This window comes from Chenopodium quinoa, unplaced genomic scaffold, assembly GCF_001683475.1.
Source record: "Chenopodium quinoa cultivar QQ74 unplaced genomic scaffold, ASM168347v1, whole genome shotgun sequence".
In the NCBI taxonomy this organism is placed as follows: domain Eukaryota; kingdom Viridiplantae; phylum Streptophyta; class Magnoliopsida; order Caryophyllales; family Amaranthaceae; genus Chenopodium; species Chenopodium quinoa.
The window spans coordinates 6,532,528-6,556,222 of NW_018745410.1; the positions used below are offsets into that span (position 1 = coordinate 6,532,528).

A 23,695-nucleotide genomic window follows, 5' to 3' on the forward strand; every position below is an offset into this window, starting at 1 on the left:
TCCATCATCGTTGCACCAGAAGGTGAAAGCCATAGTTGGAGGGGTTCCAATTACCATTGATGCTTCCCCCATGCGCATTCAAGTTATCGACACTCCTATCGTCCATGTCAAACATGATGAATAAGACGAAGATCTTTGCGGGTTTCCACTCGATGATGTTCTCATGATCGAAGAAGAGAAGAAGTGTCATCTCGACTTCGATCCCTATTCAAACACCAACATTAATGCCATTATGAAGAAGCAAGGGCATTTCCTTTGAATGACCCTCGGGCTCAAAAAGAAAATGGCTGAACTTTGGGGCCATCCTGGTGCACTCAAGAAGGATACTTTTGGCTTGGGATTCAAGCCAACAAAAGAAGATGTGAGACAAGCCTTCTTGAAAATGAAGGCTCGCAATAATGCTCGAATCATGAAAACGGAAATGACCATGGATCCATATCCATTCACTCTCAATGGCCAGTACATCAAAGAAGAGGAAGACTTCCCATGCTATGAATTCCCTGAGCCTTTCGTCCACGATGGGAAGCGTGAACCAGGGTTCAAGATGTTTCTTGATTGTGACTTTGTCGATGAAGGCGAAGAGCTCTTCACAACTGAGAAACCAGATAGCCCAAGCTCTGATGATCTAGGCATTAACCTTCTTTTTGGAATGGAGAAGAATGAATCTAAGCCTGTCTGCAATGATAATTCCAAGCTCATTCAAGCTGTTATAGCAAACAAAGATTTTGACCCCTCCGAGTTAATCGTCCAAGCTGATAATATTTCAAAGGGATGGCGCAAGACATTGAGGATCATTACGCCAAGCAGAGAAAAGTTGGAAATAACCTCTGGCTAAGGTCCCATGTTCCATGAGTCTGAGTCGTCTGGGTCCGAGTCCGAGTCTGAGTCTGTAGACTAGTCCTTAGAGTCTGAAGCCGACCCTCTGACAAGGGAATAAACGCGTCGTCAATTGTCTATCGCTAGATCAAATACAATTTATACAACCTAAACAAACCTAATACGAGTATAAGGCAAGCATAGGGGTTGAACCACAGAGAACGGATAAACACCACCAAATGTTATCGACAATTAAGCTAGTCCGGCATAGGAGATAAATAAACTAAAGTCTAAAGATGCTAAAACAAGAACTAAAACATTAAGGCACCAAGGGAAATGGGTAGGTGAAGTTGACGCTTGACCATACAATAACAAAGTAGCATATCAATGGTAAACTAAACATGCATGAATATCGAAGTAAAGGGTCCAATCTAGCCGCCTTCCGGGGTCAATTGGCTTCTCCTAACATAGCCTCTATGTTTCCACATTAGAACCATATACTAGGAGGTACTATTAAATAACAATCGATAATAATGAATCTCAACTAAGTCAACTTCCGTACTTGTTAGTAAAGACTCATCTTTGATCAACTAACAACGTGCACTTGCAAGAAAGACCAAAGAATATCAAGCATGCAAAGACTTTAATCACCATTAACATAACCCCAACATTAAAAGCATGAAAAATTAGCAACTACACCATCCCCACACCCTTGGCTAGGTGACTACTCACAAATCATGTTGAAAACAATATCAATCATCAAATCAATAAGCACCAACATGATTAATAAGCAAATGAGCAAAATCAAAAACAAAGGTAAAGAGAAAGAGTAAGAGATTGCTCATTAATTGAAGATGAAGATCTACAAAGGATTGAACAAGCTCCTTCTTCAAAATCCAAGTTCATTAATGAAGAAAACCACAATTTCTCTCTCTACCAATGAAGACTAATCCTAACCTAACCTAAAACTAATTAAAGAGTAAAATAGATAGTTATTGAATTTATCCTAATTACCCCAAAATTGGGTATTTATACTAAGCTAGCCAAAGTAAGAAAAATAAAAGATGGAAAATAAAATAAAGAAAAGGAAAAGTAAAAAAATCAGAAAATAAAATAAAAAAAAAAATAAAAGAAAGGAAATAAGAAAAAGGAAAAGAAAAAGAAAATAAAAAAATAATAAACCCACGGATCCCCACCAAAAACAATCAGACCCTATTTCCCCTTCTTCTTCGAAATTGGCTGCTTCAATATCAACACCACCGTTCATCAATAATCATCATTGAATCACCACCATCGATCATAATCAATGCTCCAAATCAATGGCTATCAACACCAATTGCATCATCATCGTCATTATTAGACCGGTTGGTCTTCATTAATAACCACGTGTGAAGCTCGTGGAGTGGTTCGATCGAACCGATGGTTGGTTCGACCGAACTACGGGGTTGGTTCGGTCGAACCATGGGTGTGTTCGACCACTTTTCTTCGAATAACAAAACCCCCAAAGTCTCTTACTCGACGTTCGGCCGAACACTCATTGGTATGCTCGAACTTGATTAATTTTCATTTGCTCTGATTTGTGATGCAATGGTGGGCGATTTGTTGCTGTAGTTGGAGAAGTGGAGGAGATGCGGCAGGGGGCGGTGCGCGGTGGCCGGAATTTGCGCGGCTGCTGCTGTAATTGAAGGTTGGACTGGTGGCATGGCTGGTTGGAGTTGCGGGTGCAGGTGAACGGTGGTGCAGGGGTTGATTGGAGATGGACGTAATTGCTGTTGTGCTCTGGTTGTTGACGGTGGTGTTGGTGAGGGGCTGCTGTGGTGATTTTGGTTTGGTTTGAGTGGCTGCAGTGTGATGTGGTGGTGCGGCTGCTTGTGTGTGTGGTGTTTGCGGGATGGCTGTAAATTAGCCAAGGTTGGACTGGTGGTGAGTGGTGTTGTTGTTGGCGACTGGAAGTGAAGGAGAGGGAGCAGGGGAATGATTGGTTTTGGGAATGGTGGGCTGCTGTGTGCGTGAGGGAGCAGGGGAGATGGAGGTGTTGTTGTGGTGGAGGATAAGGGGGTGTGGTGATGGTTAAGATTGGGCAGCAGCTTTGGGGCTAGAAAGCTTCTTGGATTGACACCTTTGACCCGAGCCTCCGACCTCCGAGCACGATCCTACACAAACAAATAAAAATAAGGGAGAATCGGGACAAAGATAAAATAAAATAAAATGAAAATAAACAAAGGACGAAATAAAACAAAACCACGACAAATAGAATAAAATAAATAAAATAAAAATAAATAAAATGAAATAGAAAATAAGAGACATAAAACTAAACTAATAAAAAAAATAAAACAAAAACTATACAAGCAAATAAAGTAAAAATAAAATAAGAAAATAAACTAAAACTAATAAAATAAAGAAAATAAACTAAAACGCTCCAAAATTACCAAATAAACAAGAAACTTTATTAAAGAGAAAACAAGAGAATAAAAGGAAAATAAGGGAAAATAAACACGGAAAAGACTCTAAAACTACTCCTTAGGAGTGACATAAATGTCACTCATCACTCTCTTTCTGTTATAGAGTCCAATCCTGAGTCTCTTGTTGAGTCTTCTCTTTCCGGTGAGGTCGCAGCTGACCTTGGCCCTCTTGATGTATTCACTAATGAATTCAATAAAATGAGTACCTTTGCTTACGATGTGTGTCATCCCCCTAACCCTGATCAATATTGCTTTGCTAATGATAAAAATGACAAAGAAATAATAAAAGCAATGGAAGAACATGAAAATAAAACGACAGTTATCGAGGATACATAAACAGTTAATATTTCCAATGATACGACTATTAAAGAAGTAAAAATTAGATTAACACTAAGTCAAGATGAACGCAAAGAGCTAATTAACTTGCTTAGTGAATTTGTAGATGTATTTGCTTGGTCATACCAAGATATGCCAGTAATTGACAGGGATATAGCTCAGCATACGATACCACTCATTCCAGGTATGAAGCCTGTCAAACAAAAGTTGCGCCGTATGAAACCGGATGTGTCTCTCAAAATCAAAGAAGAAATCAGACAGCAGTTGGCCGCAGGTTTAATCAAAGTATCCAAGTATTCAGAATGGATAGCAAATGTGGTTCCGGATCCAAAGAAGGATGGAAGGGTCAGAATGTGTGTTGATTACAGGGACCTCAATAAAGCAAGCCCGAAAGATGGGTTCCCTCTACCTCACATTGACATTCTAGTCTATAACACAACAAACCATGCACTCCTATCGTTCATGGACGGCACGCCGAATATAGTCAAGTATTGATGGCTGAAGAAGATATGGAGAAAACCACATTCATCACACAATGGGGTACATATTGTTATACGGTAATGCCATTCGGGTTGAAAAATGCGGGTGCCACCTACCAAAGAGCAGCTACAGCATTGTTACATGATATGATGCACAAAGAGGTGGAGGTCTATGTCGATGATATGATCGTTAAGTCTAAAGATCGCCCAGGCCACATCATTGCACTTCGCAAGTTCTTTGAAAGACTCCGCAAGTACAACATGAGATTAAATCTAGCAAAGTGTGCATTCGGAGTCACGTCAGGCAAATTACTTGGATATATGATCAGTTCTCGAGGGATTGAAATAGATCCCATAAAAGTCAAAGCGATCGGGCCATGCCACCGCCCAAGAATGAGAAAGAAATTCGAGGTTTCATTGGAAGGTTGCAATATATAAGTAGGTTCATATCGAAACTCACGGCGACATGTGAACCTATATTCAAGAAGCTTAAGAAAAATGTCCAGTTACATGGGACGACGATTGCCAAAAAGCTTTTAAAAAAATCAAAGAGTACCTGGCAAACCCACCCGTGCTAGCTCCAGCAATACCTGACTTTCCTCTTTGACTCTACCTTACGGTCACAAGAGAAACGATGGGGGAAATGCTAGCACAAGAGATTGAAAGCAAGGAGAATGCAATTTACTACTTGAGTAAGAAGCTTCAAGGATACGAGACACGATACACACCACTTGAAAAGTTGTGTCTCACACTTGTGTGGGCCGCACAGAAACTAAGACATTACATGCTCACTCATACAGTGCATGTCGTGTCCAAGATGGATCATCTCAAATATTTGTTCGAAATAGCAACACTCAATGGCAGATTATCAAGGTGGATAGTCAATCTTGCTCGGTTTGACTTAAAATTCGTACCACAAAAAGCCATCAAAGGTTCGGCGGTTTCTGACTTCTTAGCAGACTTTCTGCTAAAAGAAGTTGAGAAAGAAGAAGATGAGTACGATTTCCCTGACGAAGATTTACTCATGACCGAAGATGATAGCTGGACGCTCTATTTCGATGGAGCTTCAAACCAAAAAGGTTGTGGTGTAGGAGTCTTGCTTGTATCACCCAATGAAGAGCATATCCCAATTTCCATGAAACTCGACTTTGATGTCACCAACAATGCCGCAGAATATGAAGCATGTATTTTGGGGTTAGAAACAGCTGTCGCCTTGGGAATTAAGAAGCTCATAATCTACGGTGATTCTTCACTAATCATTAACCAAATCTCCAAGAGATGGAAGGTGAGAAGTGAAAGTCTCGCTATGTATCAAGCTCATCTGGAAACTCTCACGGAGCAACTAGATGAAGTGGAATATATGTACTTGCCTAGAGAATAAAACCAGTTCGCTGACGCACTAGCTAAATTAGCATCAATGGTGCGAATTCCAACGGACGCAATCAGAATGCCATTGACCATAGAAAGAAGATATGAACCGGCTTATGTTCACGCACTCGACGATGAACAGGAATCACAAGAAGAAGATGAAGAGCCATGGTATACAGATATCCTTAATATTGTTACAAGAGGAGAGTACCCTTCTAATACTGATAAAAGGGCACGCCGTGCTTTGAGGCTCCTGGCCTCACAGTATGTGCTCATCGGGGGAGAACTCCACAAGAGGACTACAATGGGGAGAAATCTCTTATGCATAGCCAAGAAAGAAGCACACAGAACCATGGAAAACCTTCATGCCGATATATGTGGAACGCACATGAATGCGAATATGTTAGTCCAAAAGATTCAACGACAAGGTTATTATTGGACTACTATAGAGAGAGATTGTAACGAATACGTCAAGAAATGTATGAAGTGTCAAGTCTACGCAAATTTACAGCACGTTCCACCTTTGCTTCTCTACACATATACTTCTCCATGGCCTTTCTCCACTGGGGGCATCGACATCATTAGAAAAATAACGCCACCAGGACAAGGGGGGCATGAATTCATCCTCGTAGAAATCGACTATTTCACCAAATGGGTCGAAGCTGCCTCATAGTCTAAGCTAACGGCGAAACACGTAGCTCAATTCATTGAGAAAAATTTCATATGCTGCTATGGGGTACCTCATGAGATGATTAGTGATAATGGAACACATTTCCAAGCCGAATGCGCAGAATTATTACAGAAATATCATATCAAGTATCACAGATCATCACCTTACAGACCACAAACAAATGGTGCGATCAAATCGGCCTACAAAAATGTGAAAACTATCATCGAAAAAATGACAGAAAATTACTAATATTGGCCAAGTAAGCTACATTTCGCCCTTTGGGGTTATCGAACCTCTGTTCGTACATCAACGGGGGCTACCCCTTTCTCTTTGGTCTATGGAGTTGAAGCTGTACAACCAATAGAACTCGAAATCCCTTCTCTCCGAATCGCGTTGGAAAGCCTACTAGATGAAGTCGACTAGATTAGAGCAAGATATGATGAACTAGTCTTACTTGATGAAAAACGCTTGGTAGCTTTGCATCATGTCAAAACCTACCAACAGCGTATGGCGCGACATTTCAATAAAAAATTCAAGACTAGGAACATCAAAGAAGGTGACCTGGTGCTTAAAGAACTCCGCAAAAATGTGTTGGATCCAAGAGGAAAATTCAGACCAAATTGGTCAGGTCCGTACATTGTTAAAGACATCTTGTCTGGCGGAGCGGCACAATTGGTAGACATGAACGGTAACGGTTTCCACAATTTAACCAACTTGGATCAACTCAAGAAATTCTATGCCTAGTTGCATGGGTTCATGACCCAATTGAGCTACGTTTGGCCTGATTCCTTTTTAAGGATACGTAGGCAACCCCTCAAGGGGGCCCGGCCACTTTTAAAAAATAAAATCCTCCCTCCATCGATCAAGTATACGCGCAAGTTCAGCATTGTGTCACAATAAAAAAAAATTAAAAAAAAGGGAAGGGTTGCCGCGTCACGGGACAATCCACCGTGTCACGGCACAGTCCACCGTGGCACGGTTAAATTGCAAAAAAAAAAAAAAAAAAAAAAAAAAGAGTTTGCCGCGCCACGGGAAACTGTACCGTGTCATGACAAATTTTCACCGTGGCGCGGTGGACTTGCAAAAAAAATGTCGTGACGCGGCAATTTTCAACGTGTCACGGAATTTTTTACCGTGGCACGGTGGAATTTCAAATTTTCCGATTTTTTTAGTGACGTAGAATTCAGTTATTTGTTCGATGTTTTTTATTTTCATTCTTCCATTGCGTCCGACTCCTTGACTCGAATATTAAAAAAAATAACGTAAAAAAAAGTCATTGTAATTTTTTTAAGGCGAAAATAAATATGCTATTATTATTGAAATAAATGTGACTGCAATTATTGGCATCATGCGCCTTATTTTAAAAAATTATAAATCATAAAAGCAAAGCAATACTGATCTAATCCCTCTTCACTTTAGGAACCTCCTTCTCTTTTTCAACTAGGTCGACCTTCACCATTAATGTGTCTTTTGTAGCCCAAACCATCACACCCCTAGTCGAACTTTCACCCCTTTCACCTTTCTTAATATTCTTTGGTTGTTTCTCTCTATAAACCATCTTCTCCTTACCCTTTCCTTTCACATAATTCTTCCTTTTCGGCATTATAGGAGTCTTAAACTCAATACCTTGTGTTCTTGGACCTAGACGATTTTTAGGAGGCGCTTTCTTATTTCCAAGACGGCTCTTCACATCAAATTTGCGTGATCCGACTCGTTCCCTCCTAGTTCTAGGATTCAACCATTCCTTGTATGCAATAGATAAGGGAGGAGGATCTTGGTTACTTGCAAAAACGGTCCACAAAGGTCTTCCAATCCAATAAGTCTCGTATTTGTGAACGTTACTTTCATGCAACGATACTTCACGAGGACTATCGTTATAGCGTGGAACTACTTGTTCAAGTCCATACTGCCGCATCAGTCAAGAAGGACAATAAAAAGTCATTCTTAAGATACTAGGAACACGGCAATACGGAGTATCATTCGTACCAACCATCCTAGTAAGCCTCCACCAAGGCACCACCCAACGAATGGAAAATTCTCTCTTTGCAAAGAAATTCTTCCAATCTTCATACGACATGTTCACAGAGTAATTCTTCTTCCTGCGGACTAGATCGATAGGGCCATATTTTTCAATATCGTCGGGGGCTTCAAAAAGTTTTAGACGCTCCATCAACCAAATCTACGAAAAAAAAAAAACAAAAAAAAAATTGCAGATTCCACCGTGACACGGCAGAGTTCACCGTGTCACGGTAGAGGGCCACCGTGACACGGTGCCTGTTTTGTGTCACGGGGGCTACTCGGAGCGTATTTTTACCTGCAGCAGTACTAGAGAGCCCTTCCAGATGGCTTTCCAGTCAGCTTTTGCTTCGTCAAGGCCACGAAATGTTTCTCCAAGGCACGTAGGCATAGGAGACCTCCCAGATTCAACATGTTCAAGCACAGACACTAGACAAGCATGTCCTACCCTACCGTTTGCAAATAAAAGCTTGCTAAACATGCAAAAAAATATATGCCCTTCTACGGTATACATGACAAGACTCAGAGACAGGGCGCTTGAAATATAAATTTGCAAGTTTATCTAAGTCTACCTCATTACCACACACAATTCTATTTAAATCTGGATCTGTTAGATTCAGATGGCGTTCAGTCTTGGTAATAATACTCACGTAGGGTAGGCATGGCAATAAGATTTCTAGCAGGAAATCCAAAGATGGCATCGAATTCCTCTGGCAGAGGACAGATTTCATCGTAATCAAATTTAAAACAATGTGTTTCTGGACTTCAATAGTCTAATGCTGCCCTAAGAAAATCATGTTGAATCGCTACATGCCTCAGGGCTAGTAAACCCCTGACATGAAACAATTCCAACTCTCTTTTGTCAGCATTGGTCAAAGAATAAGACCAGTCGCTCAATGTATTATAAAAATTCTGAGACATTATTATTGAAATATGAAATTCTAATTATTTTGTATTTCGTAATTATGCATATCATGAATATACTGGTCCTATTTATAGTAAAAACGCTCGGAACTACTCAGAATCTATCTTTCTATACGCGTAAACCACACAGTTGTACAATACTGACAGGGGTTAAATCGGTCGCTACAATCTAACTCTCAATCAAACAATACTTATACGAACACCCTATAACCAAGTACAAAGGCAAATAAAGGTTCGGTCCACGAGGAACGAGAGTAATTGCAAATCAATCTTAAACCTAAGCTAGTTCGAAATCAATGGAAAATGGTGTTCTAAAATACTACTAATAAAATGGAATAAATCAATAAACTAAGACACTAGGGAGAACGGGAATCCGCCTAACCATTGGTAACTAAGCAACAAGGAATCACAGAGACAAACGGGATATGCAAAGACTATAAGTCTGATCAATATCATGTGATAGGAAGACAACGGGCAATACTAAGCTTGGATTTCTCATGCACTTAACATTACTCGATACATAATCAAACCACATTCAATAATGAAATACTCAATTCACAATCTCTTGTTCAAATCAAGAATATCATGCAATCAAATTCAAGATTCTAGGTTAGCTACTCCTATTATAATGAATTAACATGCAATCGCATATAATCAATTTAATCACAATCCGTTTATCAAAATCAATCCTCAATTACATAGATTACCTAGGCCGGGTTTCATCCCGAAACCCTAGCTAGGAGACTACTCACACATATTCATAATCAAAGCAATAATGAATTCCAAAAGCATAATAGATATAAACATGAATTCTGATTAAGGAATAATAAAGCTTGATTAATAAACAAGAATGAATAATACCAATTGTATTGATGCGAATCAATGGAAAAATTCAGAACTTTGATATCCGTCGTCAATGAATAATACAAAGAACCTTCGCAAATCTTGCTTCAAATCAATCCAAGAAAACTAAAATCTCTAGGAAATTCTCTAAGAAAACTAATGAATCTCTAATAATAAGAACGTTCTCCAATAACTCTCTACAAAGGCTCTCAAAACTATCTCTAAAAACTGTCTTTTAATCCTCTTAAAGTCGGGCCTTATATACGTCTTCTAATTCGGAGAAGTCAAGCGCGCAGTTAACCCTGGATCAGCACGGCCGTGTTGTATTTGGCACGGCCGTGCTAGCTTGTCAGTAAGTAAACCGGGTTTCTTCTTCAAATTGGCACGGCCGTGCTATATATGGCACGGTCGTGCAGCTTCCTGGCACGGCCGTGCTAAAAATGACACGGCCGTGCTTAATATGCTCTAGCACGGGGCTCATACTGAAGCTGACACGGGCACGGGCAACATCTGGCACGGCCGTGCTAATGGCCTGCACGGCCGTGCGGGTGCGTGGATACTGACACGGCCGTGCTATTGGCTTGCACGGCCGTGCTGCCTTGCCTGGGGTTGCTTGCTTATAGGTCAGCACGGGTGTGCCTATGGTAACACGGCCGTGCTGCCTGTGCTATGTAATCAATGTACGGCACTTGAACTTCCTTAACTCCTCGGACTCCGGTCAAGGCTAGCTCGGTTACGCATCAAGGGCTCGGGATCCGATTAAACTCGGTTGATATTACTTGAAAACACATCAAAAACAAACCGAAAACCCGTGAAGCACGTAATATGGGGAACGTAAGCATAACAAGGTAATAATCGGCCAAAGCGGCCCCAAATACATCCAAAATCATCCTAAAATATGCTCTAAAGCGCGCCCTAAAGTGCGCTTGTCAAATACGCGCACCGTGACACGGGAATTCCCACCGTGTCATAGGAATTTTTGCCGCGACACGGCAGATTTTGCCATGACACGGTGTATAGTGTCGTGTCGCGGCGCCCACGCGTTTTCTTTTTTTATCTTTTCCCGTATCTATCCGAATTTTTTTTTATTGTTTTATCTTCACCGTTTATTTTTTTTTTATTTCTAGAGTTTCATTCCTAATAAAATTCTCAACTTTTTTTATTAATATTTTTATTTTTTTATTTTTATCATTTTATTTTATTGTTTTTAATTTTTTAATTTTTTTTTTTCATTATTTTATTCATCGTTATCATTTATTATTTTTTTTCTTAAGGGACGTTATAAACCTCGTCCCATTTCCAAACATATTTATTTTGGAGTAGTTGTAAAACTTATTCAGATTTTTCTTTTCTTTTTATTTCTTTTTCTTTTAGGGAGAGGGAAGGTCGGTACCCTCCACTTACTTTTTTTATTCGCGTCATTAATAACTACACAATAACACATGAGTCTCAAGCACACAATAACACACACCAATATATACATAAACTGTGAATAATGTACAAAATGAGTCATAATAAATAAGCAGCGTCAAGTGTCATCACTGTATGTACAAATAAAGACCCTTGGTCAAAAATCTGCAGAACTAGAAGAGTTAGGATCAGTGTCATCTCCAGCCTGTGAATATGGGAACGGTGAGCCAAAGAGTCCCGCCATCATCCGAGTACGAGGAGTAGTATCCCAACTAGTCCCTGTAATCCAGCAGCAGTCAAACTCAAAGCAGGACCCGTCTAACTGGAAAACGGTGTAGACTGACTCAAAGAAATGGGAATCGTCGGTGGAGGCATCGTCCCATACACTGGAACTAAAAACAGGCCTGACACCGGTGGAGGAACTCTAGACGATGGAGCTGAAAAATAAGCCGAGATCCACGAGAGTCATAACTGGCCTGAACTCAGTCTGTGAAGGCTGTGAAAACGATTGTCGCTGCCTCTGACCCTGACTCTGAAAGCGCTGGGAAGACCGAAGCTACTGCCACTGAGCCTCCTGAAACGGCTGAGAAATCTGAGGATCCCGCGGAGACTGAGAATGCCGATGAACCTCAGGAGATCGTCTACCACGACTAGGCTCTCCCTCGTCCGAGCCTCTATGCCTCGAGCGCTAGCGGGACCTCCGTTGCTCCTGAAGGATATAAAATCAAAAGGTGTCAACAATCCAAATAAAACAAATGGTAGAAATGAGAAAAAGTGAACATACCTCAAGAACATCGCCAGAACTGCCCCGACAACTCGCACCACGCCGAAGCTTGATGATGCAGTACTTCAGAGCGTCAACCAGCTTCATGAATCCCATCATCTCCGGGCGGGTAGGCAGAGAACCAATTCAAACAGATAAAAATCAGTAACAAGCGGTGTTAAAAGGGATGAATAATGCATCAAAAACTTACCGGCTCAAAAATCTCAGGCAGAGACTCTTGCGCCTGTCTGAAACCCTCTGGCGCGTTAGCAATATGGTCCTCGGTAATACCAATCGGCCCTGGGTAGCGGACAGATTGAGGAGGAATCTCAATCCTCCCCACACGACGAACAGTCATCTGAAAATACGATCGAATAATCAAGTTATTCGACTATTTAAACAGAGACTAGCGACAAAACTCCTCAAAAGAAATCATACCTCAGAAAGGCGGGGTGGAGGAGCCAGAGAGGGAAGCAAGTCCTGCGCATAATTACCCTCCATGCGCACAAGCTCCTGCCAAGGAAAAGTGTAGCGCTCTCCCCTGTTTATCAACTCCCTAAGCAAGCGTGAGTCTAGCATCGACTCCGGTGGAGATAAGGCACCACAAAGCGATCACCACTGTGCTGACGAACGACACGCTCCCCCAGATACCAGACAAAGCGTCCGGTACCAAACAAAACAGTGCGGTACGCTGAAAGCTTCAAGGCCTCGGGAAGATTAGTCATCCCAGCCTAAGGACGATACTGGACATCAATAGCAACCTGAAAACCATAAAAAGTTGGCATTAAGCACCGGAAATAACGTCAAGAGAGAAAATAACAGGCTACAAAACTAATTCTTACGCCAACAGAAGAGGTGCCTCGGCGTAGCAGCCCGCGCAGCGCAGAGACAGACTCCACCCGTGACTCTCCTCGGTCACGCCAGCTGGCCCCGACAGGGAAGTCATGAACCGCTCCCCGACGCCGTCGAGGAGCCAATCCTGGGAAGTAATTGTAGAACCATAGCTGCAATGAAAAGTAATCTTTGAGCACATGATTCGAACAAAATAAAATAAAACAAGAGGAAAAGATCGTCACCTCTACGACTCTCCATAAACCGTAGACAGTGACAGGGGACTCGTCGTTCAGTTTCCTACAGCCATGACGTAACGACAAGAGAAGGTTGGCATATCCGAGGCTGGCCCATCTAAAGGATCCTATCTCACTGATCCTGACTAAAGAAGGAAGGTAGCAAAGGAGTGCACGCGAACTCCTATCAGGAGAAAGAGTCATGGAAATGAGAATCAAAATGAAGATCCGCACTCGCTGCTAAGATGACGTCTCCTCCATGTCAAAACCACGGGCTAGAACCGAAGCCAACTCTGATCGCCCGCTCCTAGGTCCACCTCGAGACACTGGCTGGGCTCTGATATGCTGAACGATCGGACCTAACAAATCAGCTGCCTCAGCCGCTCCCCAAGAAAGATCAGACATCTGTGCTACGGCCCGGTGAGTGAAGCGTAGACCGCTAATCATGCTAAAGTCCAGAGGGGTCACTGTCATCTCCCCCCAAGCAAAGTGAAAGGTGTTGGTAGTATCCCAAAAATACTCCAACAACGCGCGAACGACTGTCGCACCACAACCCCGGGGGCTGAGAAACCCTACGACCGCCAAATAAAAGTCCACTAAACCAGCTCATTCCCATAAGGCGTTCGTAGCAGGATCCCTCGTGATAATCTGATGAAGTCGAGGAATCAAATCTCCGGCTCCAGAACTGTGATGGCGAAGCGTGCCGTCAACTATGCCGGCAAGTGGACGATGAGAAACGTGGTTCTCACGACAGAAAACCAATTGGTCTGATGTCCACGGAGGTGGAGCCCACCTACCTCTACCCGTAGAGGCCCTAGGCTCGGACTCTAAGACGTCATCATCCATACCCTCGGGAATCGTGGGAGTGTCCTCCCGAAAAGCCTGACGCCGGCCATGAGTGGAAAGATCGCAATCCCGTCGTCTAGGCATGCTATTATAAAAATAAAATTCTAAAGGCTTAGCATCATTTCCTAAGACATTTAGTTATTTATATCGAGTTGCATTTAATAAAAAATATAAATGCTTAGCATCACTTCCTAAGTTATTTAGTTATTTATTGCATTATAAGCTAAATTTTTACCTCAAGGCTAAAAATTGGCAAGATAATGGAATTATTTATAGTACTTATTTTCTCCATGACGAACTAATACTATGTTCTCCTAATTGCATGATACTATATTCTCCATGACAATGTGGTACATACACAACACAAAACATGTCTCAAAATTGTACAAAAACAATAGATCAACGCATCATGGCATATTTTACAAAATCTACAACCAATATGTCATCATTTCAAGTGCAAAAGAACAACATGAACAACAAGGAACACCATTTACCACAAGTAGTACCAAAAATGGTGATTTGCTCAATTCTTCACCAAATCATGCAATTTTTGTCTCAAATAGCTCATAAACACACATACACGCATATGCAAATAAATTCATGGCAAGAATTTCAACATAAACCTCAAAATCAAAAATTCCCCAAATTGGTTTTTTAAGGGTTTTTACATGAAATTATTCGTTTGAAGCAAATTCGAGACAAAAATCAAAGGGAACTTACATGGATCATTGTGGAGAATCAAAAATGAGGAAAGTAGCAAAAAATTAGAGTATAATTGATGAAGATTTGAGCTCCATAAGCTCGAAAAACCGTGAAGACCGCAGCACAGCCGCTGTGACACGGTCAGCAGCAGCCGTGACACGGTAACAGCAACCGTGTCACGGTGAGCCTGGGACGTGACGGAGCTCCGACAACCTCAGGTGACGGCGACGGCAGAGCAGCAATGAGCAGCAGCAAGAATTCAGTGAAAAAAAATAAAAATAAAAAAAAACCTGCAGAACCGCTGTGGCACAGGACGGAGATCCGTCTGACGGGAATCAAATCGTGCGCTGGGGAGTCGATGCCGTGGAACGGGAATCTGAGCAAATTAAGGTGAAAAAATGGAGATGAGAAGTAGGAGCAGGAGAAGAAAGAGAAATGGTGAGTGAACAAAAATGGGAGCAATGTCTGATATTTAAAGCCAAAAATAACCGTTCAACATTTCCCGTTACTGAGGAATGGCGCGTGGAACGAAGCGCGTGGGATTTTTTGTGCCAAAAAAATTCCTGTGACACAAGAGTTCCTCCCGTTTAACGGCAATCTAGAACCGTGTCACGGGATTTATCCACATGGCACGGAGTTCAAGTTTTTGTCCTGCACACTTTTCGATGCTAGCAGCGAATATTCCTGGCAATTTGAGCAAAATTGCACGATTTTCCGCGCAAATTGGACAGTTAATTTTTCAGTAAAATTACGCGGAAAATTCTAACTGACGGTTGAAGGGTATCAAAATTACTATTTTGCCCCTAGGAAGCGTCAAAATCAATTTTGTCGATATTTTAAACACCTATTATGGTCGGATAATCGACTTGAAGGTGTGAATCATCCGCAGCCCACGTTCGGGGATAATCGAACCATCATACACTTGCAAATTTCAGCGATTACAGTAGTTGTCGGCTTTCCTCAAGCATAGAAAGCGTTATCGGTGGATTTCTCTTCAAGTATAGGAAACCACCAAGTCGGCTTTTCTCAAGCATGGAAAGCGTTATTAGTGGATTTTTCTTCAAGTATAGAAAACCGCCAAGTCGGATTTCCTCAAGCATGGAAAGCGTTATCGGTGGATTTTTCTTCAAGTATAGAAAACCACCAAGTCGGCTTTCCTCAAGCATGGAAAGCGTTATCGGTGGATTTTTCTTCAAGTATAGAAAACTGCCAAGTCGGCTTTTCTCAAGCATGGAAAGCATCATCGGTGGATTTCTTCAAGCATAGAATGACACCAAATTCATTCGTCGACTTTCCTCGGGCATGGAAAGTTTCATCCGGTAGGTTTCTTCAGGCTTAGAAAACTACCAAACTCCTCAGTCGGCTTTCCTCAGGCATGGAAAGTGTTTCAACGAACGTTATCCGGTGGATTCCTTCAAGCGTAGGAAGCTGCCAAACTCATTTGTCACCGATACACTGGTGTCAGATACATATTCTATCCTTTTACTCTTTTATCTGTGAAATTAACATTTTTCTGCAGGTATCGGCATGTACAGAATGATTTAGGATCGCAGAACGTCTTAAATCATTCTCCGTTCCTATCGATTACGGGAATTTCCGTGTCCTTTCCGCATAAACCTTTAACGCGTTTTCTCCCCCGTTTACTAAATATTTCCCGCGTCACACAAAATTTGCACCGTGTCACGGGAATGTTTCCAGTCTGACGGTGGGATTTTCCGTGTCACGGTACACTTTACCGTGTCGCGGGATACTTTTTTTAGGATTTTTATCATTTTAGGGTTTCGTGTGTTCCCTCAGCACATTTTTTCTATAAATACCCCCTCATTTCTGATGTACGGGGCATGAATTAATTCTCTATTTTTCTCTCTTCTATGCTCTAGCCTAAACTTACCCTTCTTCTTTCAAAATTCCTTCTTCAAGTTTTCCAAGGAGTCCATACATTACTCGTGGTTCTGTCCTTAAGCCAAGGCGTGAAAGGTAGAACTGTTTGAGAGTTTGGCCCCAAATCAACTCTACTTTATTTAGTTTAATTTAATTATTGTTTTATTATTATTTCCTTGAAGATACTAACTCGTTTATTATTTTATAGTTGCAAACAAACAGAATCAAAGTAAGAATTATGTTACTTTTATTTCTATTATTTTTCAAATGATTTTGTATTGTTAGAATTATTGTTAAATTGCTTCCAATATTGATGTTATTCTATTATTTTTATGATCACCATATTGGATGTTTAAAGGGAATATGTAATTGAAAATCACGACTAATAAGATAATTTGGACAACCAATTAAGGATCCTTTTTAATCTTGTTATTAATTCAAGTGATCACAATATTTTAGAATAATATGTTGCGTTAATATTCAACCAATTTAGCATAATAATATTTTGGAGCAAATTGAATATTTTGTTTGTATATCGCAGGAATCACTTTTCACTATAAGAATCGAGTAGAGGCCAATACGGGCGAATGTGACTCCATGACTCACTTCATACCATCATCCCCGATCCTCCTTTTGTGGTTCCGAACCATATGGAGTTAGTAATCTCATGGATTATGAATGGGGTGTAACCTTCACGGGTCAATCGTTGTTGCCTATCGTTGTCCCTTAATCGTGGTTGCCTTTTATGATCCGTGAACGGTTTACAAGTTCCTTAAAAACTTGTTGGAGGCTCCCTACTTTCCTTGTCCCTAATCGTATTATGTAAATTTCCACTACCTATGAGTGCCAAGCATATTCACCACATGCTTTAACGTAGGCGCACTTCGAACGACGCCTACACATCCTAAACATGATTTCTATATCATAATAACAATGAAAACAATTAAAACACTTACTTGGATGCCTCGTATCTCTTTCTAATAACAAAATACACACGTTAGTAACTTCAAGGAAAATATAAAACAAACTATTAAATCAAATAATTGAAAGAGAGATTTGGGACCAAACCCTCAGAAATATCAAACCTTTCACGTCTAGGGCAAAGGCAAATTCGAACTTGGCTAGGTGTGTCTAGATCTTGTGAATGCGGAATTTTGTCTGTGAAAAGGCTAGTTTAGAAAAGAGAGAGAGAGAGAGAGTAATCAAGAATTTCTTGATGAGAGTTGGTGAGAATAGGTGAGAAGAATTGATGATTTAAAACGGAGGTTTTAGGAGGCTATTTATAAAGAAAATCAGCCGGATATGATAAAAAAGAATCAGAGTTTTGAAAATAATAAAACACGAAGTTGTCGCCAAACACGCGCCTGTCGCCAGACGACAGGGCTGTCGCCAGACGCCAAGCGTGTCGCCGCGATGCCAGGTCTGTCGCCAGGCGACAGACTGCAATTGCGGCGCTGCAATCAATTTTTCCACACGTTTTCTTATTTTGATAAAATTTAAGCGTACGAGAGGGGTAAAAGTCTATTTTCCTTTAAAACACTTCTTTTATTCTAAATAAAACTCTTAAAATTCAATTTATCAATGCAAATCAAATTAGGGTTTAAAAGAACCTTCTAGAAGATTCTAGAAGATTATAATCAATCCTAATCACATTAGGAATGATAAATCAATAATAGGCCCTCCTCTAGATCATTGGGCCGCATATAGGAATCAAATCGGGTCCAGTTAGTAATTTGGCCATAACTTCCTCATTATTCATCGAAATTAGGCTTATAATATATCGTTGGAAAGCTCTTTTGGAACCCGACCCAACTACACTATTATTGGACCCTTTCCATGGACCAAACTAAACTAGATTTGTTATTTTCATAAAATATGTTTCCAAAAATAGAGAGAAAGAGAAAAAATAAAAACTAACCGTAACACAAGACTTTCCACACCTTCACTTCATTTGATTATGATTCGACATGAAAGTTACTCATCACTGGGTTTGGTTTTGGGGAGACACAAATGGGTGTCTATAGCAGGTATTGCATATAGAGAGTGATTTAGGATCGTAGACCGTCTAAAATAATTCTCCGTCCCTATCGATTACTTTGACTATCGTTTTCTAAACTAACGTTTCAACAAACTCAGTCAAAGTTGGGCTTCTGTAGACACCTAAAAATGTTTCCCCAAAACTAAACGCGATGATGAACAACCTTTCACCGTCATTATTGGTCGGGTAGAGTATTTAACCTTTGGAGTGCTTAAATCCATATTCAATCCCAATATATTTCATAAAACAACCCAATTTCTAGCCCATTTCCCCAAACCATAACTGCTTTTCCTCATTTTGTGTCCTTTAAAATCATTCATTTCGTGTCCTTTTTGTAAAAACGTGTATTCCAGTTTATTTTAGTCCATAACCAGGGTCCAATGATTTAATAATTGGATGGGGCTTTAAAAGAGCTTTCCAACGATATATTATAGGCCCAAATCCGAGTTATAACGAATAAGTTATGGCCAAAATACTAATCTGATCCTAAACCGAACCTAAGCCCACCTTACCTGTAACACCCCCGATTTACTAGCTAATAATAAAAAATAAATAAAGGAAAAATAAACAACCTTTGAATAAAATTTGCGGAAGCATACACTTAAATCGGAGGTATTAGTGCCACACTTAACAACTTGTCAAGTGTTAAGGCTTACAGAATCTCAATAATTACAACCCAATAAATCTAAGTGAGCTATTTATGCAACTTTACAAACTTGTTATAGCAAAATAATCGAAACACTTGAACTCCTTTAGCTACAATCACCTATTAACCTGCTTAGACAAACTTGACTGCTCACCAATAAGGACAAATTTCAAAATAGATCGTTGCAGGGCCACCATAGGAAAAAGACATGGCTGCAAATACAAATAGCACAACAAACAAACACACACACGTCAGCAAAAAGCTGAGTTATCATCACATATCAGAATACAGAGATAATAGGATAATCAACATTACTATCTCAATTAAATAATGTAGTTCAAAACTACATTGCACATTGTACTCTAAAAATAACCATTATCAACTCAACCTCGAATAATAATACAACCCTTTACTCAACTCATTTTTCCCATAAATGTGCCACGCTCTTTGTTTTATACCTAGCCTTGACATGGATAATTCAAATAGCAAACCAACAAGTATAGAAACTTGAATACTCTCAATAACCAGAAAACACCTTGAACCAGACTACATACGGGTCAATTCCCACAGTAGAGGACCATAGAAAAATAAATAATAAAGATTGTACCTCATTCTTAAATCATGATTATCATCTCCTTACCAACATGCCAAGGACTAAGGTATATAACACCGAGCCTCAAATCAAGAACAAAATAATAATTCTTCAACCTATTGATCTCATATATCGATCAAATAATTATTCATAAACAATCTCAACAATGGCACATGTTCCCAAATAACATGACAATTTGATTCATAAACATCTCAACTCTTAGGGTAATAATACTAGCACCCAAAATTCATTAACTCACAATCCAAAAATAATAAGAAAAATGGAAATTAATAATCCCCCTTTTCCTTTTCTGCTCAAAACAATCTAAACCTTTTCGAAATCTGGAAACAAGCCCACCTTGTACCCCCATCTTCTTATAACAAGCCTTTTTCATTTAGTAACCGGTTTATTTAATTTACCTTTTTTCCGGTTAATTCTTTTAATTTGAACAAATTACCGTTGGAGATCATTTAATTCTCCATTAAATCTCCTCCCTCCCTCTTTGTCATTTCCCTTAAATTCTCTTCCTCCCCATTCAATTTTCTCACTCCTCTTCATTTTCTTTCTGGGAATTTTCTTTTGCAACTTTCTTCTCCTTTTTGCAATGGAAAGTCACCACTCAATTGGCTCAACTTCAAGTTCAAGGTCGAAGAAATCACCCGCATCGTTCCAAGTATAATTTCAATTTTATTGTAGAATAATAATTGAATGAATTTTGTAGGAACAAAGGAATTGCGGTTTCTTTAAATGGGTGGATGAGGTTGATGATGTACGCGATTTGCAAGGGATTGTTGTTCAAAGGGACTCAATTATTTCTGAATTGCATGATAAGGTGGACTTTCTAAAGGAGAAGATAAAAGTTTGAAGAAGAAAAAAGAGAAATTGGAGGACGAGGTTGCGGAAATGGGGATAGCCACCATTGAAACTTTGTTTGAGATGAATAAAAACAACAAGGACAAGAAATTAATTTTGTGTTTGGTGTTCTCTTGGGCTTTTTACACTTTAGTTAGTGTTCAAGCAATTTCTGTAGGGCTGTGTTGGTAGGGTTGGAAGGGGAAGGTGATGGTTTTTTTTGGGTATGTCTTAGGTTGGTGGGTTAATGTTGTGGGGTGTGTCTGTTTTTGGGAAAAATTAACATGTAAAGTTGATGATGCTGATGTTTATGGATGTAGTAACCTATAATAATGCAGCATAGTAGTACTTTTGTGGGGTGATATTCTCTTAGTTGAAAATTATAGGGGTTGCATTATGTATCTGTATTTTGTGGAAATGAAGCAGTGAATGAATATGATGTCTTTGACTACTATACATATATGTTTGTTTTGTGTTTCACTTTTTTCTGATTTGTTGTCAAAAAAAAAAATGGGACAACTTAATGAGTTTAACAAACATAAACTAATCACATAGCAACACAATTATATAGTTGAATGGAGTACAATTCCTTTTCAATCAAACATAACATAGCTGAAATTGTTTGCTACACAACAAAATTAAAGTTTCTGTGATCTTAGTCACAACTACATAATTAAGAATACACTAATATTGCCACAACCATATTCCTAAAAATTAAAGTCTATGGCCAAAAATAACAGACTTAAGCCATAATCAGAATACTAATCTATCGCTGGCTAACATTTCCTGAAGTAGATCCTTGGCTGAAGTTGTAAGACTAGGTGCTTGTGTATGCACAAACATCTTGAGGTGTAATGGTTCCTAGTGCCTGCATTACACAAAAAAAAATAAAAAAAAAACTGAATATTACTGTCACATAACCTCTGACTAACCAAAATCAAATGACAATCATATAACATAAAATAAAAAATAGAATTTTGGAGTACTTACATGTATCATAGATTTTCCATTAGGTGTGACCAAAACACAAAAACCTTGAGGTGCAGATGACCTGCCACCACCCCTTGCTTCTCAGCCACCACCTCTCTCTCCCCTTATAGTACTCTGTCCACCCCTTCCACCACTTCTCCCTCCAGTTCCTTCCCCATTCCTTCCACCACTTAACCCTCCACTGGATCCTCCCCTTGCTCCCCTGCTTGCACCACCCTTGCTGACAACTCTACCCCCTCTCCCTAATCTTAATGGTTCTGCAGTTGCTGTATGATGGGTAGTAGGTTGTAACTGTAGTTGTTGGTCTAGCATAGGGGTCTTCTTTGGCCTGACCCTTGGTTTCTTTGTTGGTGGCTCTTCTGTTTGAACTGTAGCAGTTGAAGGGTAGGGGCACCCCCTTTTGTTATGACCCTTTTCTTTGCATAAGATTCATGTCATTTCAATCCCATGCTTAATTAGCCTTCCTGATTTTTTGGATCTTCAAATGGGTCCTTCCTCCTGTTTTTTCTTGGTCTTCCTGGCCCCACTTTGATGGATGGTGGATCTAGATCAAATTCAATTCTTGGCCAATGCCTTTCACCATCAATTGGTGGGATTGAGTTTGCATAAGCCTTAGTGTATGCTTCTATCTTATATGATGGATGAACAAAGTCTTCTGCATTTTTGTGTGAAAAAAGATTGCAGCAACAACATGACAGCAAGGAACCCCAGTCATATCCCACTTTCTACAAGTGCAAGTCCTTGCACTGAGATCAACTTTCAGTGTGTCCAAACGATAATTTACTTGAAACACAGTAGCAGTAGATGGGATTACATCACACATTGCAGCTTCTTCTTTCTCTATCAACAACTTCTTTGCTATCCTAGGGCACACATCAGTCTTCCATTTCATCATTTCAACTCCCTTTGTAACTAGCCTCTTCATCAGGGCTGCCCTAATGTCTCCAACATATAAATCAAGTGTTTTTCCCTAGCATTGATGATGTATCCATTAAATGTCTCTGCCATATTGCTAGTAACACATCCACCTTCATTTCTGTCTTCATGAATTCTCTACAGAAAAGAGATGGGTTGTATGACTTCAGAGCTTCAGCAGCAAGTGGGTCTGCTTTTCTCAACTTCTCCAAGGCTTCATTGTAGTCTGCCTCACTATATGACTTTGCACAACTTCTAAACATCAGCTTGTACGCATCCCCCTTGAAATTCTTGTGCCACATGGTAAATATGTGCCTAGCACAGTACCTATGTTCAGCTCTTGGGAGTACCTCTGACACACCCCTTATAATTGACTGTGTTCAACCAAAACAAAAATGAAAACAAATAAATAAAGGCAACATAAAATAATAATAACATAAAGAAAAAAAAATTGAGGAGGTATACCTGATGTTCATCTAATACAATTACACATCCAGCTCTATCAGCAAGACTTATGCTTTTTTGCAAATGTGTAAGAAACCACTCCCATGAATCATTGTTTTCTCCTTGTACCACTGCCCATGCAATAGGGTACATTTGGTAATTTCCATCCCTCCCCACTGCAGACATCAGTTGGCCCCCAAGAAAGGTCTTTAGGAAGCATGCATCCACACAGATGATCTTCTTACAGCCTTGCATCCATCCTTTTCTTAGACCATCAAAGCAAAGATACAGTCTTTTGAACACTAAGGGGCCCTTGTTGTTGTGCTTGAAACTTTCCAAATCCACTTCCAAATCCACATCAATATTTGGGAAAGCCTTCTTCAGTGCTTCAAGATATCTCCCCAACTTCCCATAATGATCCCTCATAGACCCATGGAGCTTCCTGTGGGCATAATACTTCACTTTGTATGCAAAATCCTTCTTCACTATTATCATGTATGCTCTCCTAACTATTTATATAATTTCCTTAACATGCTAATGAGGCCTTGCCTTGAAAACATCTAACAGCTGGTCAGCCAACCATGTGGACTTAAGATTAATGTTATTCTCCATATTCCTTACACAAGTATGCTCAG

At 40.1% G+C, this 23,695-nt stretch overlaps 1 protein-coding gene across 1 annotated transcript; it reads right to left on the reverse strand.

Annotated features, from left to right (window-relative positions):
- Positions 1 to 489: 489 nt before the first annotated feature.
- On the reverse strand, positions 490 to 23,555 carry LOC110713287. The gene is made up of 5 exons (XM_021891746.1): positions 23,082 to 23,555; positions 22,730 to 22,990; positions 22,393 to 22,671; positions 12,299 to 12,445; positions 490 to 675 (listed from the first exon to the last, which is right to left on the reverse strand). The coding sequence occupies exons 1-5, from the start codon at positions 23,553 to 23,555 to the stop codon at positions 490 to 492; spliced, it is 1,347 nt and encodes a 448-aa protein (XP_021747438.1).
- Between the last annotated feature and the right edge of the window lie 140 nt (positions 23,556 to 23,695).